At 44.2% G+C, this 26,256-nt stretch overlaps 1 protein-coding gene and 1 long non-coding RNA gene across 6 annotated transcripts in view; one reads left to right on the plus strand and one right to left on the minus strand.

Annotated features, from left to right (window-relative positions):
• Window positions 1-7,145, minus strand: part of MSI2 (musashi RNA binding protein 2) — a 339,416-nt gene extending 332,271 nt beyond the window's left edge. For both annotated transcript variants that reach the window (XM_078064887.1, XM_036106012.2), the window contains exons 1-5: window positions 7,043-7,145; window positions 6,709-6,749; window positions 6,302-6,383; window positions 5,515-5,599; window positions 1,433-1,474 (exon numbers count right to left, since the gene is read on the minus strand). In XM_078064887.1, the coding sequence (XP_077921013.1) occupies window positions 1,433-1,474; window positions 5,515-5,599; window positions 6,302-6,383; window positions 6,709-6,749; window positions 7,043-7,104 (312 nt within the window). In that variant the 5' untranslated portion in view covers window positions 7,105-7,145. The remainder of the gene's footprint in view (window positions 1-1,432; window positions 1,475-5,514; window positions 5,600-6,301; window positions 6,384-6,708; window positions 6,750-7,042) is intronic.
• Window positions 7,146-7,500: 355 nt separating this feature from the next.
• LOC118544246 (uncharacterized) lies at window positions 7,501-18,802 on the plus strand. 4 transcript variants are annotated; one of them, XR_013444721.1, is made up of 3 exons: window positions 7,501-8,043; window positions 8,787-8,978; window positions 16,924-18,198. It is a non-coding gene; the product is annotated as an uncharacterized LOC118544246 (long non-coding RNA). The 4 variants fall into 4 exon arrangements; XR_013444720.1 differs by lacking the exon at window positions 16,924-18,198 and adding an exon at window positions 9,315-12,475; XR_013444719.1 differs by lacking the exon at window positions 16,924-18,198 and adding an exon at window positions 18,205-18,802 and having other exon boundaries at window positions 7,504-8,043.
• The last annotated feature ends 7,454 nt before the right edge of the window (window positions 18,803-26,256 follow it).

A 26,256-nucleotide genomic window follows, 5' to 3' on the forward strand; every position in this document is an offset into this window, starting at 1 on the left:
CCCTCTAGGTTAATCTGATCCTAGTTCTGGGTGATCAAATGACTAACCTGGAAATTTGAAGATTCACACTTACGGAAGAAACAGCAATTCTTCCAAACCCAGGAAATACTGCTAATTCTGGAAAGCCTCTGAAATGTCAAGGATCACACACAGTTTGAAAAGCAACCTTTACACAGTTAGCAGTCCGAAAGTTTGTGTTCAGTACAGAAATAATCTAACCTCTTCGGTTCATTGATTCCTATTATTTGCTTAATCATTAGGGGAAAAAAAATGCCTTAAGAAAGTATTTTTGCTCTATTTACTTAAGAGATTTGTGTTTCCTTTGAAAGAAAAGAAAGGAAAAGAAAAATTACATGGGGGGAAAAAAAAAGGAAGGAAGGATGGATCACATGGCAGGCTCCAGACCTGAAATTCTCGAAATGTCATCCACAAGTGCCAAGTTTTTCTTCATTAAAGTGCTTCATCCCTCCCCTTACACAATTAAAAGGTTCCACCTGTGGGAGACTATGCTTGAAGAAATAAATGGAATTTGCAAAAGCAACAACTCTTTCCCTTTATGACCTGTAATCGGACGCTTCACCTTTTCCCCCCTTCCCTAAAAGAATGCCAAGGCCACGAGCTACAGGAAAAGTCTACCTCTCAATATTACATAGGGAGGAAAAAAGTATAATTAAAACGTGTGATTTTAACATGTTAAGCCCATAAATTTCACCCTCGGTTCCAGGTAGCTCTGTTCTCATCCCCACAGCTGGCAAGCTCAGCGAAAACTGTTAGCCACACACTTGTGAAAGAGTGAAGGCCGATCTCGACCCTCTAAGCAAATCTTGTAGTACCACTCCTCCAAGGTTATAACAGACTCAGAGCTTCTCCCCCAGGCCCCAGCACTTGAAAATGTGCCCTGATTGATCCCACCAACCTGAAACCAAGACATCCAATGCCTCCTCTGTCAGATTCAGGGCTTTATGGGTCTACGAAGTCGTTTCTCCAAGGAAAGACAAGCTGTTTACTCAAATTCTGCTCCTCTCCATAAACTCCAAGTTGTAAGGGCCTCAAAAGAGAACCCTCCAAAAGACAGTCACAAGGAAATGTCCAAGTTTTCCTGATAGGATCTTGGCAACGCTTACAAAGTAAATAGAACATTTGCATAAATATTGCAACAGACGGAGCTCTGTCCTGCCACGAAGGATCAGGCTTGCCCCTGCCCCCTGTTGGATGCTCAGAACCCACCTCGGGATGGCTAAATTGCAGATGCAGGCGATTATCTTGCGGAGCTCCTTGCCTGGCCTGGACTCTCACAGCCACATGCTGATACCCTGAAGGTACCTGAAGGCACCAGGTTTCAACACTTGATTGCCAGTACTCTGTTTGAAATTCAAAATCCTTGGCAACCATCTCTGAGTGCTAAAATCCTATTACTGATTCTCCTACTTACCTTGGGTTGCGCCCGACGAGGAAATGCAACTTTGGGGTCAATCTAGGGGGGGGAAATGGGAAAGTAAGAGTTAATTCCAGTATTTGGAGGAGAGGGAGAAAAAATTATGATTAATCACCTAATTATTAATCACTCATTTCTCAGGCTTATAACCCAGCTTTTAGTAACTTCTCAGGCAACTCAAAAGTTCCTTAAACTTTGATCCAAACTTTACTCATCCCTCCCACAATGTAACAAATAAAGGAGCCTCTCTAAAATGTCCTACCATGTATTTCAACGTATGATGTTCTTAATAAATCAGATCTCACATGTTCTTATCTAAGCAAGGGCTTCTCTTCTGCAGACACTGGACATTGAATGGTACCTGCATCTAATTTGCAATGCATGACTGGGAGAAAAGATGGGACCATCATCCCTGAAAAAAAAAAATCGTAACTTGAAAAATTAAACATAAGAATTTTTCAGCAGTCGGTAACTGGATAGGAGATCTTCTCCCCAATGATAACTAAACAAGGCAGGTGGAAAAGGGGATTCCAAAAATTTTTTAAATCATCAACATCCAAAAACTCCCCATGGACATCCAACACTATGGCTTGAGTTCATTCATTCGTGTTGGCAAAAGTACAGTTACCTGAGTTAGCCAAAAAGACAGTTCATTCTGTAGTTAGACCACAAGAAGAAGCAGGTGTCAAAAGCTACGGAACCTAACCCAGTTCTTAAATAATAATAATAATAATACTACAATAAAATAAAAGGAAACACATCCACTAAAACTACCCGGATTTTAAAAATCACAGAGGGTAGAAATCTATCAGCAACCTAAACCCAAATTACAAAAGTAAGGTCATCATGGGGAGAGGGTAAAAAAAAAAAGAAAAAATTACTGAAAAAAGGAAATCGGAATCTACTGTAACAATTAGGGTATTCTTCCTACCCCAACCCCAATCAGAATGGAAAAACATCCTCCACCCCCAGATCAGACACTCAGCAGAACACATGATTCTCAAAAGGGGAATGGCTTTAAAACTCAAAACAATTCCCATGGAAGTATTTGAATCGAATAGGCTGATCCGAGGTGGGGGAAATTGTTGGACAGAAAATATGGGGAGGGAAAGAATTTTAAAAATCCCCATTATTGGTTTTCATTAGACTTCTAAATGTTAACAAATCTTTGGGTAAAACTCAGCACAGAATATTGCTACAAGTCACTTATTTATAGGCTCTGGCTTTCATAATACAATTTTCCCCTTTTAAAATGTAAACCTGAACCTTGTTTTCAGTTCTGCTGTGGGGCAGCAAAAAGAGTAAGGCTGTGGGATAAAGCACAGAGTGGGGGGCGGGGGGGCAAGGCACACCAGAGAGTTCTTGTGCCCAGACCTACATCCCTTAGGACACCCCAGCTGGTAAGACAAAGATTTACCACTTGTCTTAAGGTGGTTTGAAGACCTAATCAAAGTCCACAGCATGTTTTTTTACCTTTAAACATCACCTGAGAAATGAGGGATTACTTTTCAAAAACTAAAATAGACAAAAATCTCTGATCTAGGAAACTAACCTCTCATCAAGATTAACATTACCGCATCTACAGGTGTACTCAGCACTGACTAGAGCTGTCTACAAGAGAGATACAACAGGTGTGGATTTTCCATTCTGTTGACCAAACAGAAGACAGATGTGTCTTTTTATAAACACTCCCCCCAGAATACGGCTTTTGAGCTGACCAGCACACAACTGCAGTAAGAAGTCACCTTGTTTGTGGAGTAAAAGGTGAGGGACATGTCGGGAGAGAGACCAGGAGCTGGGGGGGAGGGATAGGAAGCCCTGAAGAAAGTGGAACACTCAAAAAATATCTAAAATTACAAAACTCAAAGCCAATTCAGAATTCCTGGATGGTGGGTTTGTGATAACAGCGTGTCACACCACCAGGTGCGTTCTTCGGTGTGCAAAGTTTACACGCTGAAATCTCCAAAGGAGAGGACAGGTCAAGGTAAGTATGGCAAATCCCAACCTTTTGCACATCCCTGTCAACTATTTTTTTTTTAAAAACAAACAAAAAAGAAAACTACCAAAAATTAAAACATTAGTTAGTTAGGTACAGCTCTACTTACTGTAGCTACAAATCCTCTAGGAAAAGACTAGGGTACTATTTTGGATGTGAATGGCCGTTACCTAAACAAAGCTTTTAAGGTAACGGTAAACAAGATCCTCGTTTCCATGTCAATAAACCAACCGCTTCTGCCTCCTGCACTGAACGTTGAAACAAAGTCAAAATCTAGGTAATACTAAATAATAGTGACCAAAACATATCCACAAACAATTAGGGAGGGAAAACCGCACGTTTTGCACCTGATACTGAGGACTATGACCCACCAGCACCAGAGAAACCACATACTATTTCTCCTACCCAGGGTGGGGAGACGGAGTGAATAATAAATTCCTGAATTTGCCTTGAAATATTTTCCTCTTTAATTTTGCTAGCTTCTTGAAACGTCTGACCAAGAAGTCAAGGGGAGGGCGCCTGGGTGGCTCAGTTGGTTAAGCGACTGCCTTCGGCTCAGGTCATGATCCTGGAGTCCCTGGATCGAGTCCCGCATCGGGCTCCCTGCTTGGCAGGGAGTCTGCTTCTCCCTCTGACCCTCCCCCCCTCTCATGTGCTCTCTCTCATTCTCTCTCTCTCAAATAAATAAATAAAATCTTTAAAAAAAAAAAAAAAAAAAAAAAAGAAGTCAAGGGGAAAAACACATTCCTCAGACATCCATTATCACCCTACAAATGACTGTCCCTAAAATTAAATTATCTAAAAGCGCAAAAAGGCTGGGCTGCAAAAGCTATGGCAAGTCCAGCACAATTGATAAAGCAACTTAAAGTGCCTGGGGTCCTCTCTTGGGGGCTAGGGAACATGCACCTGACCTCTGATCAGAGAGACAGGGTGAATTTGCAAAATAAGTTCACGTGCACCAAAGGTGGCCAGGTTTCTTTCCCATTTTTCCCTTCCCCTCAATGTTAAAGCCAAAAGGGGCTTGGAAGATCACCCTGTTCCACTCCTGTATTTTACAGAAAAGGAAACTGAGGCCCCGCCGAGGCAGGGAACAACTTGGCCAAATTCATAAAGGGCAGCTGGGACTAGACCCTGGTCCTTTGCCTTGCCCCACCACCTACCACAGTCCCAAGCAGCCCAGCACTGCATCCCAATGTCACCTCGGGGCCCCTGCTTTGGCGGATGTATAAAAACTGTAGGGAGATTCTAACAGGCATAAAGGGAAGGGAGAGCCATAAAGCCAACACAGGGGTCTAAATAAAACACTACAAGCTGTCCGCCCCCCCCCCATGACCGTACTAATATCTTTCTTCCCTTCTTCTCTAATCTCTATCTAGAGACTTTTCCCCCCTCTCCGAAGGAGTCTCTGAAACCTTCTAATGCTATAAAAGTACCCACACTCAAAAAATAAAGGATCTGAGGGAAAAAAGCAAAACCAAATCACTTGGAAACCCAAGGCCTTATCAGTGTTAGATTTCACTCCATCTGGAGTCACCCACTGGAGTCACCCAGCGTGGCTCTGGGGGGTCTCCTTCCCTTCTCAAACCACATTCCAAATCCGAGGTGCCCCAGGAGAAACCTGTTGCCTGGACCTGGGATTAGCGCCCCCTCGCCTTCCTCCCTCCTCCCGGCCCCAGTCCCTCCCAGCTGGCCACGAAGCGGGCTGTGCCTTCTAAAAGCCAATTCCCACAGCCACAGTTGGTAACGCGTGCTGTGCTCGGCTGACAAAGAAAAGTTGCCTTTGCTCTGTGGTGCAGTTTCCTTGCATGGTCCCTGGGCCCCGTAGATAGCCTCTCCCCGCGCAGACCCCTCCCCCAGGCCTACGCTGGGCAGCATCTGGAGCTGCAGTGGGACAGGCTCTAAACAGAAAACCCCAAACCCAGCCATGGCAGCAAACTTTAGAGCCAACTCTCGAGCCCTGCTTATCACTACCCAGTTCTCAGCACAGAAGCAAAAGAAAGCACGGTCCCTTTAAATGGGGCTGTCAGTGCCCAGATGGGTCCTGAACAGGGGCGAACAACAACAACGACAGAAAGCAACCTACCGTCTTGGAATCTAACTCATGGTGGGGCTGACCTAATACTTTATCTACACTTGCTGGGTCTGCGAACGTGACGAAACCGAAGCCTCTGAAATGAGACAAAGAGGGAGAAAAACAAACAAGAAAATGTGACACCATTGAAAGCAACAAGGAGTGAGCCCTCCTGCAGAACAGAGAGCCAAAGTTGCCCCCTCGCACCCCCGCGGCCCACAGCCCTCCCTCAAGCCCCCTCCGCCTCGCAAGAAAACACATCAAGGTTAACCGGGGAAGTGGAACGGGGGCAGGGCGGGTGGAGGTAACTTGGAAAATGCTGGTGTCTCCACTCTTTCGCCACCTCAGTCTCCTCTCCTCCTCCCCTTCCCTTTCTTAACGCTTTGTTTTATTCCGAAGAAAACCCGGCGCTCAGAAGAGATTCATCCAGCTTTCTAAAAGGGGCTGAAGAGTTTAGGGAGCTGGGAGTATGGGGAAAGCATACATTAAAAAAAAAAAAACTATGTAGAAAGTGAATGAAGCTGAATGTCATTTTAAACAGGAGAAAAAGAAGCGACGGGAAAAGGACTTAAAGCAGAGAGATGGGCATCTCTGTATCCAGAGTTCAGCCCCAATTAACAATAACCTTTCGTGTTATGGGGGCGGGCGTGGGGGGGGGGTGGAACAGAGCGACGTTCGAAACTAGCCACATGCCTGAGCCCCATTCTAAATCCGCTTAGCTACTTCCGAAGACACCTCCAAAAATAACACTTAAACTTTGTTCTAAAATAAAGACAAAATCCAGAAGAGAATGGTTTACCTGGAGCGTTTCGTAGTGGGATCTCTCATGACCATACATTCTCTAATTTCTCCAAATTTGCTAAAATAGTCTCTAAGGCTATCTGTAGAGAGAGAAAGAGAGAGATGGGGGGGGGGGGAGAAGGTGTGGAAAAAAAAAAAAGCAATGCAAATTTTGATCAAGGACAAAAACCAAAAGTAGTTTTCTGTTGTTATTCTGTTTTGTTTTTGCATTTTTTGCACACGCGGGGGAAATTCGGCAACAGAGGTCGCGTAGAGGGCTCGGAAAGGATTTGCTATTTAAAAAAATAACCTTGCACAGGAGAAGTGGGGAGCCAATGGCGGGGGGGGCTCCTACACCGGGATAACAAAGAGCAATAAAGAAGCCAAGAAGGGGGGGACCCAGACGTCCCCCCCTCCCTCCCTTACCTGGTGAGGTCTGCCAGCTCAGTCCACCGATAAACATTTTACTAGAGGGAGAAAACATAACAGAAGTGAGCACCGATGTCAGATCGGCCATTTTGACGTGTAACTTACAAAAGCTAAAAGGAAAGCGGGGGGGAGCGAGCGAGCGAGAGCCGGGAGGTGGGGTGGGGGAGAAGGTGACGGCGAAATGCAATCCAAAGGTGTGTAACTTCCACGGGGGGGGTGCGCGGGAGGGGCGGGGGGGCGCGGGAGATGCCCGGCTCCGCGCACCGCCGTCCCCGCCGCTGCAAGGAGAGCGAGCCCGAGGCGGCGCGGTGGGCAGCGGCTGGAAACTTACCCGGGGTCGTGCTGGGAGTCGTTGGCGCTGCCCGAGGTGCCTTGGCTCCCATTTGCCTCCATATCTGAGCCCCCCCGCCCCCCCACCCCCAAAAAACCGAGCCCCACAGCGATCGGAGCGGAGCGGCGGCCGGCTCCGAGCCCCGAGATCTCCCGCTCCCTCCTCCCCCTCCTCCTCCCCCCCGCCCGGGCTCCTCCGAATCTCTCTGCGAGCGGCGGAGCCGGGGCAGCGGCGAGAGCCGTCACACGTGGGCTCGGCTTAGCTCAGCCCCGCTGCTCGCACACCCCCCCCGTCCCCGCCCCCCCGGCCCATCCCCACCTCTCCCCCTCCTCCTCCCCACCCCCATCTCCTCCTCCTCCTCCTCCCCCTCCTCCCCGGCGCACGTGGGGCGGAGTTCTAGAACGTCGTGTAACCAATGCCGGTGACGTCACGCACCCCGGTGCGGCCCCCGCCTGCCCGCGCGCGCACACTCGGCCCCCCGCGGCCGGACCCACGGGGGCGGTGCGCGAACCCCGCGGCCGGAGGGGGCCCCGCCTCTAGGCGGGCCGGGCGAGGGGGAGCGCACCCCGACTTCCCTGGATCACATGGGCTGCGGGGGGCGGGTGGATCGGGGGAGGGGGAGGCGCGGGGAGCTCGCGGCCGCTCCTCGCTCGGGCAGGGGAGAAGACGCCCCCCACCCCCTCTAGTTCGGCCTCTCCATTCAAGTTCGCCGGCCCCGGCCGCCGGGATCCGGAGATGGCACCAGCCGCCCGCCCAGCCCTGCGCCCTTTTTCCAGCCACCGCGCAGAAATTTAGGTCAAGGACGTCGGGATCAAACCCAAACCCTGGCGCTCTTCGGCGGGCCCCGAGACCCCCCAGGATCGGGGAGCTTCAGGATTGAGGAGACCCTCCCGCACAAACAGCAGCCACAAGTTTTATTTTCCTTTGGCGCTGGAAGTTCTCTCTGGCTCTGGCTCCACACCGGCACGTCTTGCGCCGCTCCCCGCCCTTCCCCGGCAGAGGTATGAATCCGTGCCGGGGAAAGGTTATTTTGGAACTTTGAGAAACTGACGCGATTCCAGTGGTGAGAAAGTGCCGGAGAAAGGGTTTCCGCGTTAATCATACGGAGTTTAAAAAATATAATAAAATGGGCTTTATAGGGGTCAAGGTCAAATGGTTGGGGTTCAAAGTAAATTTTTGTATGTAGTGAGAAATACTCTTGAAGCATCTCTGGGATGGCTGGGAAGGGTGGTGGTTTTCAGGAAACCCCTCTCCAACCGGTTCGTTATATATTTTTATAATTTCTATACCGAGATAGTAAAATGCATGAGGTTGAAAGAGCCCCAGGACCCCCACCCCCATCTGGGGAGGTGGTTGAGGGTAGCAGAAGGCTTCAGACACGCTCACCCACTACCACCTTGGTAGCAGTGTGGTGCCGCACAGGTCCTGGCACACAGTACGTGCTTAATAAATACTGGTTTCATCCCTCCCCGCCCTGAAAACCCCAAAAAGAGGATGCTGGTAGCTTCCCGAAGGCATCGCACGCTTCTCCAGCCGATTCCAGGCTGGCCAGATTCAGACTGGATTCAATTTATGGGGTATTAAAAACAATAAGGATACAATTATCCGTATTGTTTTAAATTATTACAATAAATTGAGTTAATATGGCATGAGGGGCAACATAAAGTTGTGGTTCATCAAATACTCAGATTAATGTTAAGTATGAATTGATGCCCAATTAACACTTTTCCATTAATTTTCATAGGATTAGGACACAATGGAATACATTCAACAGCAAAACTATACCAAATCCACTGTGGGTCGTGGCAAAGTGGAATATTTGGAAAATCCCAACACTAGCCAAAGCTTTGGATGACCAGATTCTTAATCTCCCTGCCTCCTAAATTTGGGATAATTCCTCACTGATAGGATTGATGGGGTGAGAGGAGAGATTGAAGTAAGTAAATATAAAAGTTTCTTTTTTATTGCAAACCTACGCGGGTTGTGCTTATTACCAATCATTACTTACTATGATGTTTTTTGAAGGCATTTTAGAGCTTTAAGCCACAAACCCAAGCATTTTCCCATCACTCCAAGCTGCTTCCAAAATCATCTGGGGTCCCCGTGTGTTGAAGAGCCCGTTGTTATTATGGTGATTGTCTATTATGACTATTCTCAATAACAAAATGCAGACAACAGAGCTAATTGGATTTTGTTTGGGAGTTTTGCACTAGAACCACAGACCATCAGAGGTAGAAAGGCCTTTCCTGATCCAACCCTCTGGTCTTTTCAGGGTCCCAGAGGAGCCAAGCTCACCAGGCTACACCCCACCCCCACCAGTCAGTCAGCTCCTAAGAGGGGCTCTGGCCATCACTCTGTTGCCCTTTGGCTCTGTTGCATGCATATTTATTCTGTCCTTCACAAGGCAAGAGTGGGGTGCCCTTGTTCCCTGTTATAGACCTACGCAAGCTGATCCTGAACAGAATTAAAACCCCAAGAGGGGCTAGCACTGCAATTATAAAGTCAGTGGTGGAGAAAGAGCTTGATCTTATATTTCCATGACTACGTTGTTTTTACTTATTGATTTTTCATTTATATGGTGTAATATTTACTCTTCTTATATAATTCTATGTTTTTGACAAATGCATAGGATTGAGTTGTCTCCATGATAACGAATCCGAGATGCAGAGGAGTTTCATTGTCCCAAAAAATTCTCTCTTGCTGCCCTATTGCACTATGTTATTTGGAATGACTTATTATTCATTATGCATTTCTTCTCCAGCTCACTCGCTTAATGCAGCCCCGGGTCAGGAGAATTCCAGCAGCATGCGATGTCAGTCTTCTACCCTCTCTACTGCCCATGACACTGTTAGACACTCCCTTCATGTAACTCACTCTTCCCTTGGCATCCTTGATGCCCACATTCTTTTGGTTTTCCTCCTACCTCTCCAGCCATTTCTTCTCTGTCTCTTTACTCTGACTCCTCTTCTGCCTTTCTTTTAAATACTGGTGTTCATTCTCTTCCCCAGCTACACACCCTCCCTGGATGAGCTCCTTTGAACCGTGGGTTTAAATACTACCTACTTGCCAATGCTACTCAAATTACAGTCTCTGGCCTGAGCTCTCCACAAAGCTCCAGGCTCTGGTTAATTTCCTATTCACTGCCTGCACTTCACCTTCCTGGAGGTACCCCAAACTCAACATGCATGTCCAAAAACACATGCATGCATTTTCCCCCTGAACCTAAAACTCTTAAGTTTCACTATATGGGTCAACAGAACCCCAGCCATCCTAGAGACAAGGTTGGCCCTTCTCCAGGTTGACATCTTCCCATGTGTGATCCGTCATGAAGGAGTGTGGGTTTCACTTCCGAAGTATCTCTCAAATTCATCTTTCCTGCTGCTGCATCCCACATTTCCCACTTGAGCCCCTGCAATAACCTTCTAAGCATTCTTCCCACACCATTTCTTACTCCATTAGTGTACCTGGAAAGCTTTCTCTGACCGGGTCAAATCCCTCTTGGAAGGCACTGTTATCTTACCAGAATGTCCTCTATGTACCATACCCCGTGCAGTCATTTGCTTTGTTGCTCATCTCCTCCACCAAACCATAAGCTCTGCCCTCCACATATTAGCACAGTGCCTATTAGTGCATGGTTGACACTCAATAAATATTTGTTGAACAAATGAAAGGATGAATGAATGAATGAAGGTCAACATCTAATTTAATGGTAGGATTTATTGTATCCATGTCCATAAGTCAAATTGGCTGCAATTTTCCCTTTTTGTATTGCCTTTGTCTGGTTATACTGGCCTCATAAAATGAACTAGTAAATGTTCCTTCTTTTTTCATTTTCTGGAACAGTGTGTATAAAATTGGAATTATGTGTTCTTTGAATGTTTGGTAGAACTTTCCGGTAAAATGTCTGGGTATGGGATAAACATTTCCTAGGTTGATTTTTAACTACTGATTCCATTTCTTTAGTGGCTATGGATCTCTTTGGGTTTTATATTCTTCTTGAGTCAGTTCTTACACATATTTTTCAAGGAAATTATTCATAGCGACTAGGTTTCCAAATGTATTAACAAAATGCTGTTGATAATTTCCTCTTAATATATTTTAATCTCTGCTGCAACTATCCATCATGTTCATTTATTCATTCCTAGTATTATTGTATATGTGTCTTCTCTTTTCTGGATCAGTGGTGCCAGAGATCTCCCTTTATTTAACTAATATTTCTTCTTTCTACTAGTGTTTTCAAAGGATCAGCTTTTAATTTGGTTAACACTATTTTTTGGTTTTGTTAATTTTTATTTTTACATATTATTATATATCTTATATTCTTGTATATAAGAATAAGAGCATATATACCATATAACTAAGAATATATAGCACATGGAAGAATATAATACATATTGTGTACTATTAATATATATCTTGTATTATTTTCTTCTGCTCTCTTTGTGTTTATTCTCTTGATGTTTAAACATTTTTTTTTAACTGGTGGCTTAAGTAATTAATTTTCAGCCTTCTGTTTTCTGATTGTAACATAGAAGACTATGGATTTCACTCTGAATACCACTCAAACTACATTCCACAAGATACAGAGAATTTTTATTATTATCCCAGGGAAAGAATAGATTTCAAATATGATTTCTTCTTTGGCTCAATACATGTGCATCTTTATATTTCTAAACATAAGTTTTTTTGTTTTGATTTTTAGTTATTTATATCTAAGGTAATTGAATGAGGGTCAGAGAAGGTGGTCTATATAAAAGAGATTCTTGTTATTTGTTGAGACTTGCTTTGCCAAATGGTCTATTTTTATAAATATTCCATGTGGCTTTGAAAAGAATATTCCGTGTGTCTGGCTCAGTTGGTGGAGCATGCAACTCTTGATCTTGGGGTCGAGAGTTCAAACCCCATGTTGGGCATAGAGCTTACTTTAAAAAAAAAAACAAACAAATGGGTATGCCTTAATTGTTAAGTGTAGCATACTATATAGACCTATTAAATCAAGCTTCTTAATTATGTTACCCAGATTTTCTGTAGCCTTACTAATGTTTTGTCTGTTTGATCTATCACTTTTTATAGTAGTATATCAGCATCTCCTTATATGATTGAATTTGCCAATTTTTCCTAAAAATCTCTCAAATTTTATTTTTTCTATATTTTAAAAGTATGTGATAAGGCATGTCAAAAAGGGCTGTTAATATCTCCTACCATGGCTGTGCATTTTTCTATTTTTTACATTTTATTTGTCTTACTTTTTGCTTTATATATTTTCAAGCTATGTTATTAGGTACATGCAAGCTTAGATATACTGTTTTCACAGTGAATTGTTTCTTTAATATATATAGTTGACCCTTGAACAACACAGGTTTGAACTGTGTGGGTCTGCTTATATACAGACTTTCTTCAATAAAGATGGTTCAGTACTGTGAAATTACTGTATATTTTCTCTTCTTTGTTATTTTCTTAATAACATTTTCTTTTCTCTAGCTTACTTTATTGTGAGAATACAGTATATAATACATATAACATACAAAGTATGTGTTAATCAACTTTATGTTATCTATTGTAAAAATGCCATATATGATACATATAACATACAAAATATGTAATTGTTATGTTATTTATTGTGAGAATATGGTATATAATACATATACAAAATATGTATTAATTGACTGTTTATGTCTTCCAGTCACAATAGGCTATTGATGGTTAAGTTTTGGGGGAGTTGAAAGTCATATGCAGATTTTCAACTGCTCAGGGGGTCATCATCCCTAACCCCTGCATGGTTCAAGGATCAACTATACAGAAATTATCTTTAACCCTAGTACTTCTGGCTTTAAAGTCTGCTTTGCCTGTGAAAAATATATAACTACTCCAACTTCTGATTAGCATTTGCTTGGCATATCTTTTTCCATCCTTTACTTTCAACCTTTCTATGTCTTTAAGTTTTAGGTGAGTCTCTTATAGACAGCATATAGCTGGATCTTGTTCACTTATTTATTTGACTAGTAAGTTTTGTCCATTTATATTTAATGTGATGTTTTTAATGAAACTTGGGGTGCAAAAATACATTAACCACAATCTCTGGGATTAACACACTGTCATCACTGGGTATATTCATGGCCTTATTTTATTTTTTTTTTGATATTATGAACACCTGTAAACCTGCTATTCAATTAGAGAACAAAAGCAGTAACAATGACTTACAACTACCTATATGCTTCTCCCCATCTTCTTCCATGTGAAGTAACCACTAATCTCAATCTTGAGTTTATTATTCTTTTGCTTCTTAAAAATTTTTATCAAATTTTTATCACACTTGTTTTTTTCAGTTATTATGAAAAATTTCTGAGGTTTATATTTTTTACCCAACATCCTGTTATTATGATTCAGCTAGATTATTACATCTGGTTATAGTTCATTCTTTTTTTTTTTTAAAGATTTATTTATTTGAGAGAGCTAGAGAGAGCGAGCATGCACGCACAGAGGGAGAGGGAGAAGCAGATTCCCCATTGAGCAGGGAGCCCGATGCGGGACTCAATCCCAGGACCCTGAGATCATGACCTGAGCAGAAGGCAGACGCTTAACGACTGAGCCACCCAGGTGCCCTGGTTGTAGTTCATTCTTTTTTTTTTTTTTTTAAAGATTTTATTTATTTATTTGACAGAGAGAGACACAGCGAGAGAGGGAACACAAGCAGGGGGAGTGGGAGAGGGAGAAGCAGGCTTCCTGCGGAGCAGGGAGCCCGATGCGGGGCTCGATCCCAGGACCCTGGGACCATGACCTGAGCAGAAGGCAGACGCTTAACGACTGAGCCACCCAGGCGCCCCTGTAGTTCATTCTTATTCCTGACTGTATAATACTCTGTTGGGTACTGCTGCCACAGTTTATTTTGTCCATTTTTCTGTCACAGGACTTTGGGTTGTTTCAATTTTTTGCTGTTATGAGCAGCGCTATAATGAACATTCTTGTCCTCTGGTGCTTTGTGGGCAAGAATTTTTCTTTGGAGTGATGACTGGGTCATAAGGTATGTACAAGATAATGCTAAGCAGTTTTCCAAAGTGTTGTTTCAATTTGTGCTCCCACTAGCAACATGTAAGAGAACCTATTGATCTACGGATTCCTGATGTTTTAGAATTGATGCCTTCAGTCTCATTTTGCACCTTTTGCTTATTTGCTTTCTCTTAAGTTTTTGTTTACTTCTTTTCTTCTTTTCTATTAAACTGACCAAGAATTCTTTGTCCCCCTTTCCTCTTAATTTAGAATTGTAAGTTCTATTTCTATTCTTTTAGTGGTTATTTTAGAATTTTTAACATATGCACTTGATCCAACCCCACTACAACTATACAATAAGGTAAGAATGATTCTACTTCAATTATATCCTTCCTCGTACATGTTACTGTTGCTTGTTATTTTAGACCCCACCTGCTTTTAATACCCCTGAATTTAATCACTGTTGTCACTTTGGTTTTATGCAGTTCTTCACCTTTGTTTCTGGCCTACCATTCCTTTTTTCTAATTACCAGCCCTTTTCCTTGAAACATACCCTTTAGTATCACTTTCAGGGAGGTTATGTGAGTGACCTGCTTTCTCCATTAATATAAAATGGTTTGACTGCACTCTCATCCTTGAATGATGATTTCTTTGGGGAGAGAATCTAGATTGAAAGTTTATTTTACCCTCAAGACACATTTTGTTGTTTCTCTATTGTTGAGACGTTTGCTGTCATTTCTTTGTAGGGAATCTGGCTTTTCTTTCTGGTTTTAAGATTTTCTCTTTGTCTTTGGCTCCCTGCGGTCTTACCATGCCGTGTTCAGATGCGAATTTCTTTTTATTTACATGGTTCAAGATTCCTTGTACATCCAAAATCTCAGGGTTGATGTTTTCTTACCAGATTTGCAAACAGTCATTGTATAAATCCTGTGTCCCCTACATTCTCTCTCTGTTCTCCTTCTGGTACCTGTACTGGGTGTATAATGTACCATCTCTTTCTAGGCAACATACCCTGAACCTTTCTCTCAGACTTTCCTTCACTTTGTCTCTCTGTGATGCTTCCTGGGCAATTTCTTCAGTTTTTTTCTTCAGCGATGGTTAATCTGCTGTGTAACTCACCCACTGAGCTTTTCATTTCAGTGGCTATATATGTCATTTCCAGAGGTTCTACTTAGTTCTCTTTCAAATCTACCTTTTTAAAATGCTGTTATTTTCTCATGGTCCAAATGTTCTTTTATGTCTTTCATAATTTTAAACTTAAGTATTTTATAAGTCTGATAGTTCTGTTTCCTGAGGTTCTTGGGACACTTGTATCTATTACATCTTCGTTGTGGTGGATTACATCCATGTATATTTTGTAGTTTGGAGTAGGGTCTGTATCTTTATCTTTGCTTTTCAGTTTTGGGGTTCCTGATTCCTGGATCATACAGATAGGGTAAATTCCAGCCCCAAATTTACATGAAGGCTGGGCTATAGTCCCAAATTCTCAGTGAAGACTTCTTTCTCCACTTTCAAGTCATGACAAGACAGTGAAATTTTCTTATCTTCCTGTGCCCCCAGGGAGATTTTTTTCCCAGTGAATTATTTCTAAAACGATTCATCCTTTTGAGGGTTCCAGCTTAAAGTGGGGATCTCAGTACCACCTTCTCACTTTGAATGGGCCCAAGCCACAGTCTCCTTCCTGTGTGGATTTGCCCAAGACCAGCTCCATCTCCGCTTACTTGCTCACGATACTAACTGCAATTTCCCTCTTGCTTCTGGCACCGGGGGCCTGTCCTTACTGTCTCATGAGCTCATTGCAGTGGGAGTTTATTGCATTTTGACCAGTTTAGAGATGGGCTATAGTGGGAGGATGATTAAAATTATTTCATCTGCCATATTGCCAGAAATGGAATTCACTTCCATTTCAAATGTTTAATGTCTTCCATTGCAAATGCATTTTTTCTTAGAGTACTGTGGCACCTAAAATTTCTGAATTTCTCTTCTGAATAATCTTTTTTTTAATTTTTATTTTAAATTGAAGTATAGTTGAACTTGTGAACAATCTTTTATGGGTGAGGTGGCATTGGCATTATCTCAAATGAGGCAAACATAGGTCAGTGCAGCTATCCATTCTAATCACCTGGAAACTTGAAAAAACACAGATCCTTGGCTCCATCCACAAGATTCTGATTTAATTGGTTGGGAGACCACCTGGGCAGGGGTCTTTTTTAAAACTTCCCAAGTGATTCTAATGTGCAACCGAGGCTAAACACAATTATTTAAAACATACTGATGAAAACGAGCAAGCCATAATGATCCCTGGGCTCTACCCCAGAATGTCGGATTTATTTTGCCTGGGGAGGGGCCCCAGGCATCATATTTTTCTGACATTTCCCTGATGATTGCAGGCTTGAGCACCATTGATTTTCCTGGGTACATGCAGTCAGAGGGAGGCATTCAAATAATGTTTGAGCGGGAAGCATGAGAAGTAATCTAGCTCAGCATATGCATATGCTTAACTGTCCGTCTGACTCCCAAGGGCCTTTTAATTGTAAAGATTCCTGGAGATTATTGGGGAGACCTGGGTAGCACAGTCGGTTAAACGTCCAGCTCTTGATTTTGGCTCAGGTCATGATCAGGATCATGAGATCAAGCCCCGCATTGGGCTCTGTGCTGGGCATGTAGCCTGCTTAAGATTCTCTCCCCTTCCCTCTGTCCCTCTCCCCGCCCCCCCCCGCCACATGCACATGAGCACATGTGCATGCGTGTGCACTCTCTTTCTCTCTCTAAAAAGAAATTTAAAGAAAAGATTCCTGGAGATTATAAGGCCAGTGAGTCTTTCATTCCCCCGAGGACTGTGATGGGCAACTAAGTCTGGAAACCATTTAGCGAACCCATCTTGTTTTACAAAGGAGGAAACCATCCCCGAGAGAAGTGTTTTCTTCACAAAGTCACAGAGCTGATTCAGAGGATGCTGACTCCTACCTTCCAGTCTAATATCTTCTTCATCCACTTCCAAACATAAAGCCCACTACTGCTTTTAGACGATCTTGGCCATTTTAAAGAGACAGTTTTTGAATTTGTGTGCAGTGACGTCAGGCATGTGGCGTTTTCTGTTTTCCTTTGTTTTGCTTTGGCACAGCGGAGGGAAAATAAAACAGCCTGCCACCTGGCACGTAGGGTCATAGTAGCAGCTTGGTGACCTTGAGCTGATCAGCCACCATCCATCTCAACTGCCCCATCTGTAAATAGGGGGTCATGGTGGTTTTAAAATATGACCACAACTTCTTTAATACTCCTCTAAGAAGTGGAGCCTGGTTCCCCTCCCCCTGAGTGTCTGCCATCCTTGGTGACTGGTTTCTAATGAACAGCATGTGAGGGAAATGACAGTGGGTGAATTCCAAGGCTAGGTCACACAAGGCGTCATGGCTTCCACCTTGCTCTCTCTCTCGGATCACTTGCTCTGGGGGAAACCAGCTGCCATATCATGAAGACGATTAAGTAGCCCAGTGGAGAGGCCCACATGGAGAAGAACTGAGGTTTGCTGCCGGCAACGCGATCTTGCCAGGATTGTGAACTAGACACATTGAAGGCAGATCCGCCAGCCCCGGTCACGCCTTCAGATGACTGCTACCCTGGCCTATGCCTTGACTGCAACTTCATGAGAGACTTTGAGCCAGAACCTCCCAACTAAGCCATTCCCAATTCCTGACCCTCAGATACTGTGTGAGATAGTAAAGACTTGTTGTCTGAAGCTACTAAATCGGGATAATTTGTTATCCAGAATAGATAACGAATACAGAGATACTTCAAAACGCACTAAAATAGAGCTGCTTACTTTATAGGCTTGCACCAGGATTCATATGCTAACATTTATAGAGTGTTTTAGTTAGACTCTGGCCAAATGAACTGCATATTAGATATAAAGTAGTGATTGTGTATTATTAGTGTTATCCGATTGCAACACATTTCATGTTCAGTTACCTAAAATGCTCTTTCTGGAGCATCGCTTTGCTCATCATCTTATCCCCACTGCACACTTATAAAAGGTCACTGTCAAGATATAAAAGTATATATATGATTTAAATGTCTTGACTCAGTGGCTAACAACCGTGAGCATGTTTTCAAATTGGAAAAGCAAGATTAATTTAAACTTGCTCTTTTTCACACAATGTACTTTGTTTATTTTTCAGGATTGCATTTCACTGCCAAGCCAAGTGCCTCTCTGATTAAAGAGTATGTTCACTTCATCTCTCGTAGTCTCTTACAAGCCTACTCTTAAGAATAGACATGGCAGACTTTGCACCAAAAAAGCAAACCATATTTTTACCAGAAACTATTTAGTGAAATGAGTTTTTAGTCATGAAAATCTCACCAAGTATAAATTTCATGTCTGAAAGTAATGGGCCCTTTGTATTTCCCTTCAATAAATAAATAGCTTCTTTCCTCAAGAATTACAACTTCTGAGCATGCTCTTAAATTCAAAGCTAGTTTGTTTTCTTCCAAGAAAATGAAAATATGCATGTGCATACAGACCCTTCTTTGGTTGGTCCTTCTAGATCTGTGTAAAATGGGAAAGCCAAGATGGTATCTTTCTAACAGTCGTAACTGGAGATATAAAATATCTGGGAAGAACATGAACAAAGGCAGAGGGTGTGAGGCTGAAAGCGAAACTGTATTTTTCAAACACTCTTTACTTATCTAACATATAAATATCTTTATGTGTAATTTACTCCCAACATTGTCTGGTATACTTAGAGACATAAAAGTCTATTTAAACGATGGAGAAAATTTGCTTCGCTTTGTTATTTCTTTCCCAGACCGGAGAGGGAAATGCAAAAAAAAGCTCCCTAATCGGGGGAGGGGGGACATATTTAGCCAAAATTTTTCCTTTTTTTCTTTCCATGTTCCCATAAGACACAGCTAGAAATTGAGTGGGGTGGTTGAAGACTTTTGCTCCTTTTTGTCCCCTCTGCCTTCCACGTTCCTTGTTCCAACTCAAAATGATCACACCCAACCAGGGCAAATGCTGCTTACAAGTTTAGCTGAGTGAGAAAAAGTCAGACTCCTAATAAATGTCAACATCTTTTATGGAGTGACCGCAGTGAGGATCCTTCTAGGTGCGGTGGCGGACAAAAGCTAGGACATCTTTATTCCTCAGGAGTTGTAAGAGGTGGTCAGTAGCTTGGGGTTGGGTGTGAGGCTGGCTCCAGCCCCTCTGGGTGGTAGCTCCCTGCAGGGGACACCCTGTGCCATGCTGGTGAGCCCCCTCCCCGACCATGGCTCCCTTAGGTGAGTGTGGGCGTGGCAGGCACAGGAGAGAAGCCTCTGGAATTAAACAGAAAGTTCCTGTTTTCACTGACAATATCCCAGAGCTGCTCTCCCCTGCAGCTGAAAACTGTTTAACTGCCATTTGTCATTCAGTCATCATTATTCTTATACATGTAGGTAAATATTTTATTAAGCGTCTCCGCTGCTTGGCAGTTAGGGAGCCCTTTGCCTGCTAGACCTGGCGGGCGCCCAGCGCTGCCCAGGGGGGTGGGAGAACAGCGGGCTCCCTGAACCCTCGGTGGTGTTAGTAAAGCGGTGGTCCTTTCCACCTGGAAACCATTTTCTCCTCTGGCCTCTTGGGCATAATCTTCCATTTCTTCTTGTCTTTTTTTAATCAGTTACCAATTTGGTCTTGATGAAAGGTGCCGGGGCCTGCAGGAGAAAATGGCTCTGCCTTTCAACTCCACCTGGAAATGGTTGACTCCGTGCCGCGGTCACCTTCCCTTACACCTCTGCACCCATTTGGGCACTTGCCCCATCCCCACCGCGCTCTGCCTTGCCGAACAGAAACCTCGGTGTCACAGCTGGAAACGTGCAGGGGCCGCTCCACCCAGGCCCCCTCACACACACCGCAGTTATGTCTGGGACCTCCAAACATTCCCCTAGGCTTTCACCGTCTAGCCTCCGAGCCCCATCAGCTTGCCAGGTCGCCAGCAGCCAGCTCCCAGCTCGACCCACAAAACCACCCGTTAGTCTGGACAAACGTTGGGTCCACTTCTTCAAAATCCTTAGCTGTTTCCCATTTAACCAGTATTAGAGGTGGCCAAAACAGCAATAGGAAGCATGGCTGTAGTGTCATCCCGTCATATCTCTGGGTCTTCTGGAGGCCAACGGGACCGGATCTGCTTGTGTGTGAGGAATTGCAACTTTGGAGGCCCGTGGGTATGACGCCCTCTTCTGGTGGCTCTGGGGAACGCCTTCTTGCGCCCATGCGTTTCAGTTCCCTCTGCTGGCGGAGGAGAGAGAAGCTGCCTCTCGCCTCCTGGCCCCAGATTCCAGAGCTCCGGGGCCCTGCCGTCAAAGTGTGAGACCCAAGCCCCACAGATCCTGAGGTTTCCTGAAGTTGAAACCGAGGCCCACCACGATAGCCCCGCACTGCGATTTCTACAGTTACCAGTTCCAAGTGGCTGAAAAACAAATGAAGGGAAGGGTAGGAAAGGGAGAAAGCACTGTAACCTCCGAAGGGGGTTCAAATAGGCCGAAATCACATCTGTGTAGCTACTCGTGGTATGGACACACAGTGACAGAGGGAAGAAAGGAATCAGAGAAAAGATCAGGAGTGAGGACAATAGAGGACAGACTTTACAGCGAATTGCTGAGTAAGACACTCGTGCTAAAAATAATACCATTTGGAGAGGGCATAAGAAACAAAAGTGTGGCTGTGCCCATGGGTGGGAGGAAGAAGAGGCTCTGCATATAAACACCCAGAATTAGAACAACATGAAGAAAGGACCATCACCCAAGTGGAGAAGGAATGAACGTAAGAATAATTTGAAGTGAGCCAGGAAATTAATTCTGTCACCATCCTCTTGCTTCTGTGGACCCGATGATGCTGGAGGCCCCCCAACAGTGGATGGCCATGCCTCTGGGTTTGAGCAGGCCCCAAGACCCCATCACCCACTCAGCAGATGCCACATAAGAGAGGAGGGCGAGCCCCGGCTTTGTATCTTCTAGTCTGGATCACAGATAATCATGAACATTCAAAAAATCAATTGCCCAAGTAGCTGATGGGGAGGTCTGGCTTGACAGAAGGCGTTCACGAGGAAGACCCGGGGGGTTAGCTGATCACAAGCTCGATGTGAACCTACTTCGCAGGGAGGCTGTTGAGAACCCTAATGCAATCTCAGGCTCTATTAATAGAACGGCGGAGTGTGGAAGGAGGGAGGCCGTAATCCCAGTGCGTGCTGGCAGGTCAGGCCACATGCAGCTTTATGCTCAGTCCTGCAGGCTATATTTTAAGAGAGGCACTGGCAAATTCGAGCCTGTTCAGAAGAGCATGAAAAGGACTGGATGCCAGTATTTAGACAGCACCGAGATTAGCTTGACAGTCCTTTTACAACTGGCGAAATCGGAATGCGTATTGCATTGAAGACAGAATCTCAGGAGCTAGGACTGAGAATCGGGCTTTCAGTGTTTACTTAGCCTCCCTGAGCCTGATGGGGTGCCCTTTCCATATAATGGGGATACTGCTCTCCCCCCGACCTACCTGCAAGCATAGTTTAAAGGACAGTCTGCTCAGCGGGGCTTGTATACTGAGCATCTCCTTGCTGCCAACTCCCGGCCGGGCACTAGAGCACCAACAGGAGCTTGGAGTCTAGTCTGTGTTGGAGACACAGGCCCATCAGCAGGCATCTTGCATATAACATGACAGATGATAATAGATACATGCACTGATTTGCAATGAGATGTAATTAATATCTTATCAGGAAAGAATGACAAGAGAGAAAAACAAAGTCTTCAGGGCATATGTACTTGTAAGTGCAAAGGGAAAAAACTGCTGGAGGCCAGAGAGGAGGAGAGTCCATGAGTGAGGAAAGATTAGAACTGGAAAATTTCAGAGTCATGAAAGACTGTTGAAAGGTCTCTACACTGTCAGGCGCCACCAAGAAATCCAGGAGGAAGAGGAGAAAAGTTGAAATATTTCCAGACCACTCCCTGGATGTGGAGGTTAGGCGTTTCATCCTTAGTGGTCAAGAAACACCTTTTGGGGAAATGCTGAGGCAGAGACGGACTTCATTTAGGACGTTTGTGGCAGGATGCATTTATTGGAGACCTACTGCACACTTAGCATGGTGCTATGCACTATGGAAGTTGGAAAAGCATAAGATTTTGTTGGAGCCCACTTCAGTAGTGACTGGTGAGTTAAGAGTAACACCTATACATTCATTAGCAAAGAGCAGAAGATTATTACACAAATTGTTCAGCGGGGTAAGGCAGACAGTGGTTTAAACGGCCAGTTGGTTGACCCATGATGTTCCTTATGCTTATGAAAGTGAGAAGAAGAAAAGATGGCGGCAGTACATTCCAATATGGTGAACCTGATCCTAGTCTTCCTCTTCCCCATGTCCCTTGGGAAGTGTCCTTTCCTAGAAGTGTTCAGAAACAATTCTTGGCCTAACATCCCTCATGTGTGCTCCCATTTTGTTATTTACCAGTGAAATTAATATTATTCTTTACCCTACTCACCTATTCTAGATCCAACATGCGTTTTTTCATCAGTGGGTTTGTGTTTGGTTGATTAGTTATTCATGTATAATGCAAGATGACAAGAGCTGTAATACAGAGAAATGATTGTGGAGAATACAGGCATACAAGCTCTGGGGTTGGCTTCTTTTTTTCTTTTCTTTTTTTTGGGAGGGGGGTTGGTGGGTGGGTAGGCAGGTTAGTAAGGCTTTTGGATTACTTACAGATGGTTGAAATTCTTTTCTTACCAAACTGGTGACTGAAGCAAAATTGGGGGAATTAAAGTAAATGCGCCCTTTGCTTTGCATCCCCCAGTCTCCTTGATCTACATCATGAGTCCTTCATGGACTCCTGCATCTGTTCCTACAATCGCTCACATCATTTGACTTCTCTGGACTCAAGTTTCCCCATCTGTATCATGTCCAATGTATCTTTTTCTATGTTGGCTTCTTTCACAGGCTAAATTTTTACAAAGGGAATCCACCTTATAGATGAGTTCTACCTCAATCTTACCCTCTGGGACTTCCCTTGGAGTAGCCAGAGAGGTCTCTATAGGATGCAAATCCGATCCCTCCAGTGGCTTCCCACTGTACCCAACCCCTTTGTATGGCCTAAAAAGCCCTATGTGATCTGATTCTGGCCTGCTTTTCCAATCTATATCATGCCATCATCCCCTACCATTTCTCAAACAAAATGAATGACTTTCGTTCCTGAGGCCCTTTGCATATGCTATTCATCCTGCTTGGAATGTTCTTTCTCCACTCACTGAATGGACATATCCCTATTACTTTCCAAATCTTAGTTCAAATACCACCTCCTCGCAAATGCCTTTTCTGTTCAACCTCTCTAAAGTCACCTCCTCATCCATTGCTTTCTAGTTCATTGCCGTATTTATTTCCTGCTGGGAGCCCAGCTGAGAGCCTCAATTAGCCTCTATTTCCGTCTTTCCATGTGGCAGCATGGGCTTCCTAACAGCATGGAAGCTGGATCTCAAAAGGGAAGAAGAAACACCCAAATCCAAAATGTTCTCCAGCATCCCCAAATCCTTTTCTAGCACGCTATCCTAGCTTCTCTTCTTTGCCCTTCTCACTCTTTGAAATTATTGTACTAATTTCTGATTCCTTGCTAATTGCTGGCTCCCTCGCCCCATCCATGAGGGTAGAAACCCTGTCTGTCTCATTCACTGCACATGCCCAGCACAGAAGAAGTACCCAGTAAACATTTGTTGAATAAGTGAATTTTAAATGTTCAGAAATAAAGAGAAAGAAGCAATTAAGATGCACACGAAATGTAATGAAACACACAAACATACACACGTTCACAAAAAATCAGGCTGCAGAGAACTTTTCAGGATGAGAACCATGGCCTGAAGGGCGGAGAGCCCACCACGCAGTGAGCGAGGCATGAATTGGATCATATTTGCAGCCCACCCGCCTCCTGCTGTTCAGAACTCATCACAGAGTTGACCTGGGAAGGTGGTGACTCAGGCACAGGGACCCAGGACACATAGGATCCTGCAGGGGACCAGGATCAGGACCTGGACAGCTGGACCTTAAGGGGAAGTAGGCTATGCCCAGACATCATAGGTCCCCAACAGGATGATGTCAGGAGCAATTCCCTGAGGTCCTGTGCCTGGCATAGGAGGGCTTTGGGTACTTTACTTGAACCCAAGCATGCAGAGGAAGATGATCTTGGTTTAACACAATTCAAATCAGCAGCTACTATGCAAAAAACATTGTGCCACCTGCAGTGGGTGATGGAGGGGTGAGAGGCAGGGACGGTGCCCAAGCAGAGTGGCTCTTTGACAAGATGGAAGGTGTAAGTGGCAAGGGAAGGAGGCCAGCAGCCCCAAAGTTACAGAAAAGGGAGAAGCAAAAAGGCTTCCAAGAGGGGCCAGCGCTGGAGGTGGCTAGCCAGAAGGGCTTTCCAGAGGCAGGAAAGCCGGGGTATGTTTGGGAATGCCCAGGAGCTCCATTATTAGGCTGGAGGAGGGTGGGGTCTACAAGAAGTGCAAGAAGAGCAATTTATTACCAAAAGTTCCAGCGAAGTCCCTCAGAACCAATCCCAGAAGCCAGGAGCTGGAGTCTTGGACTCAGAGCAGAGAAGAGTGAAGAGCAGTTTCACAGCTTTCCAGAGAAGAAGAGGAAAGGGGGGATGCTGGGCAAGCAGAAGCACAAGCCATCCACCCTGCAGTGATGGAAGAGGAGTCCAGAAACACATCTGGGACATGTTGTGATTGAACGAAGTATAAGTGACTGTTGGAAACTGTGTGTATGAGGGGATTTGGGATAGCGAGTAATTATAAAAGCAACAGAAGGATGGGCTGAACAAACTGATTCTAGAAATCAATGTGGAGCACACCCATGCTCACAGCAGCACTATCCACAACAGCCCAAGGGTGGAGACAACCCCGTGTCCATCAACAGATGCATAGATACACAAAATGGGGCACATACATCCAATGGAATATTATGCATCTATGAAAAGCAATGAAGAAGTGACACAGGCTACAGTGTGGATGAACCTTGAGGACATTATGCGAAGTGGAAGAAGCCAGACACAAAAGGACAAATACGGCTTAAGTCCACTGATAGGAGCTATTTAGAATAGTCAGATTCATAGGACACAAAGTAGAATGGGTGTTGCCAAGGTCTGAGGGGTGGGGTGAACAGGAGTTATTGTTAAATGGGTACAGAGTTTCAGTGTGGGATGATTAAAAAGTTCTGGAAATGGATTAAAAATAAGTTCCGGAAATAATAATGATGATAGCACAATAATGTGAATATATTTAACATCACTGAGTTGTACACTTAAAAATGGTTAAATGGTACACTTTGTGTCATGTCTATTTTACCACAACAACAAAAAAAATGAATGTGGAAAAATTAGGAAGTCAAGAATATCCAGTTTAGCTCTGAGAAAGGAAGGTAATAGGAAGATAAAATCCTACGAGATAGTAACACAAATTATAAAACCTCAAGAATTAAAACAGCATGGCGCCAGCACTTGACTACACAGACAATGGAACAGATAGAAAGTCCAGAAATAGGCCCACATCATTCAAGACTTTCATGTGTGGGAAAGGTGGCATCTGGAAACAGCAGGGAAACCGTGCTGGGAAGAACTGGAGCCATCAGGGGAAAATGGAGCTGGCTCCTGATCTCATCCTTATACCAGGAAGAACTCCAAATGGAAAAGAAATGTAAATGTGAAACACAACCCCATACCAAAACTAGAAGGAATCAGGGGAGAATTCTTTTTTAACCTCAGAGGGTGAGTACCTATCAGCTGTGACTTTGGGTCACAAGCTCTCTATGCCTATGTCATGGGCTTGGTGTGATACATGCAGAGTACTTGGGATCATGCCCAGCACACACACAAAACTCCGTAAGCGACCACAACTACCACCCTCCTGTCGGCATCACCACCATCAAAAAGAATCGAGGACATTTACAAACTGATAAGAAATAAGTATAAAGGTCTATTAAATGGAAATAAAAGGCAAGGTAGAGCAGTATGCACATAATATGCTATCCTTGGTTTTAAAAGGGAGGAGTAGACACATGCTCATATATATCTACCTGTATGTGTAAGTGTATATTTACACACACATATACACAATAAACATCTTTGGTCAGGCCACTGCATGACACAACTCCAGGGGGCACAATTCCATTGTATTCTATGTCAGTGGCATCCCAGGAGCTCAATATAAATGGTGTCTCTTGGAG

This window comes from Halichoerus grypus, chromosome 2 (assembly GCF_964656455.1).
Source record: "Halichoerus grypus chromosome 2, mHalGry1.hap1.1, whole genome shotgun sequence".
Classification (NCBI taxonomy): Eukaryota; Metazoa; Chordata; class Mammalia; order Carnivora; family Phocidae; genus Halichoerus; species Halichoerus grypus.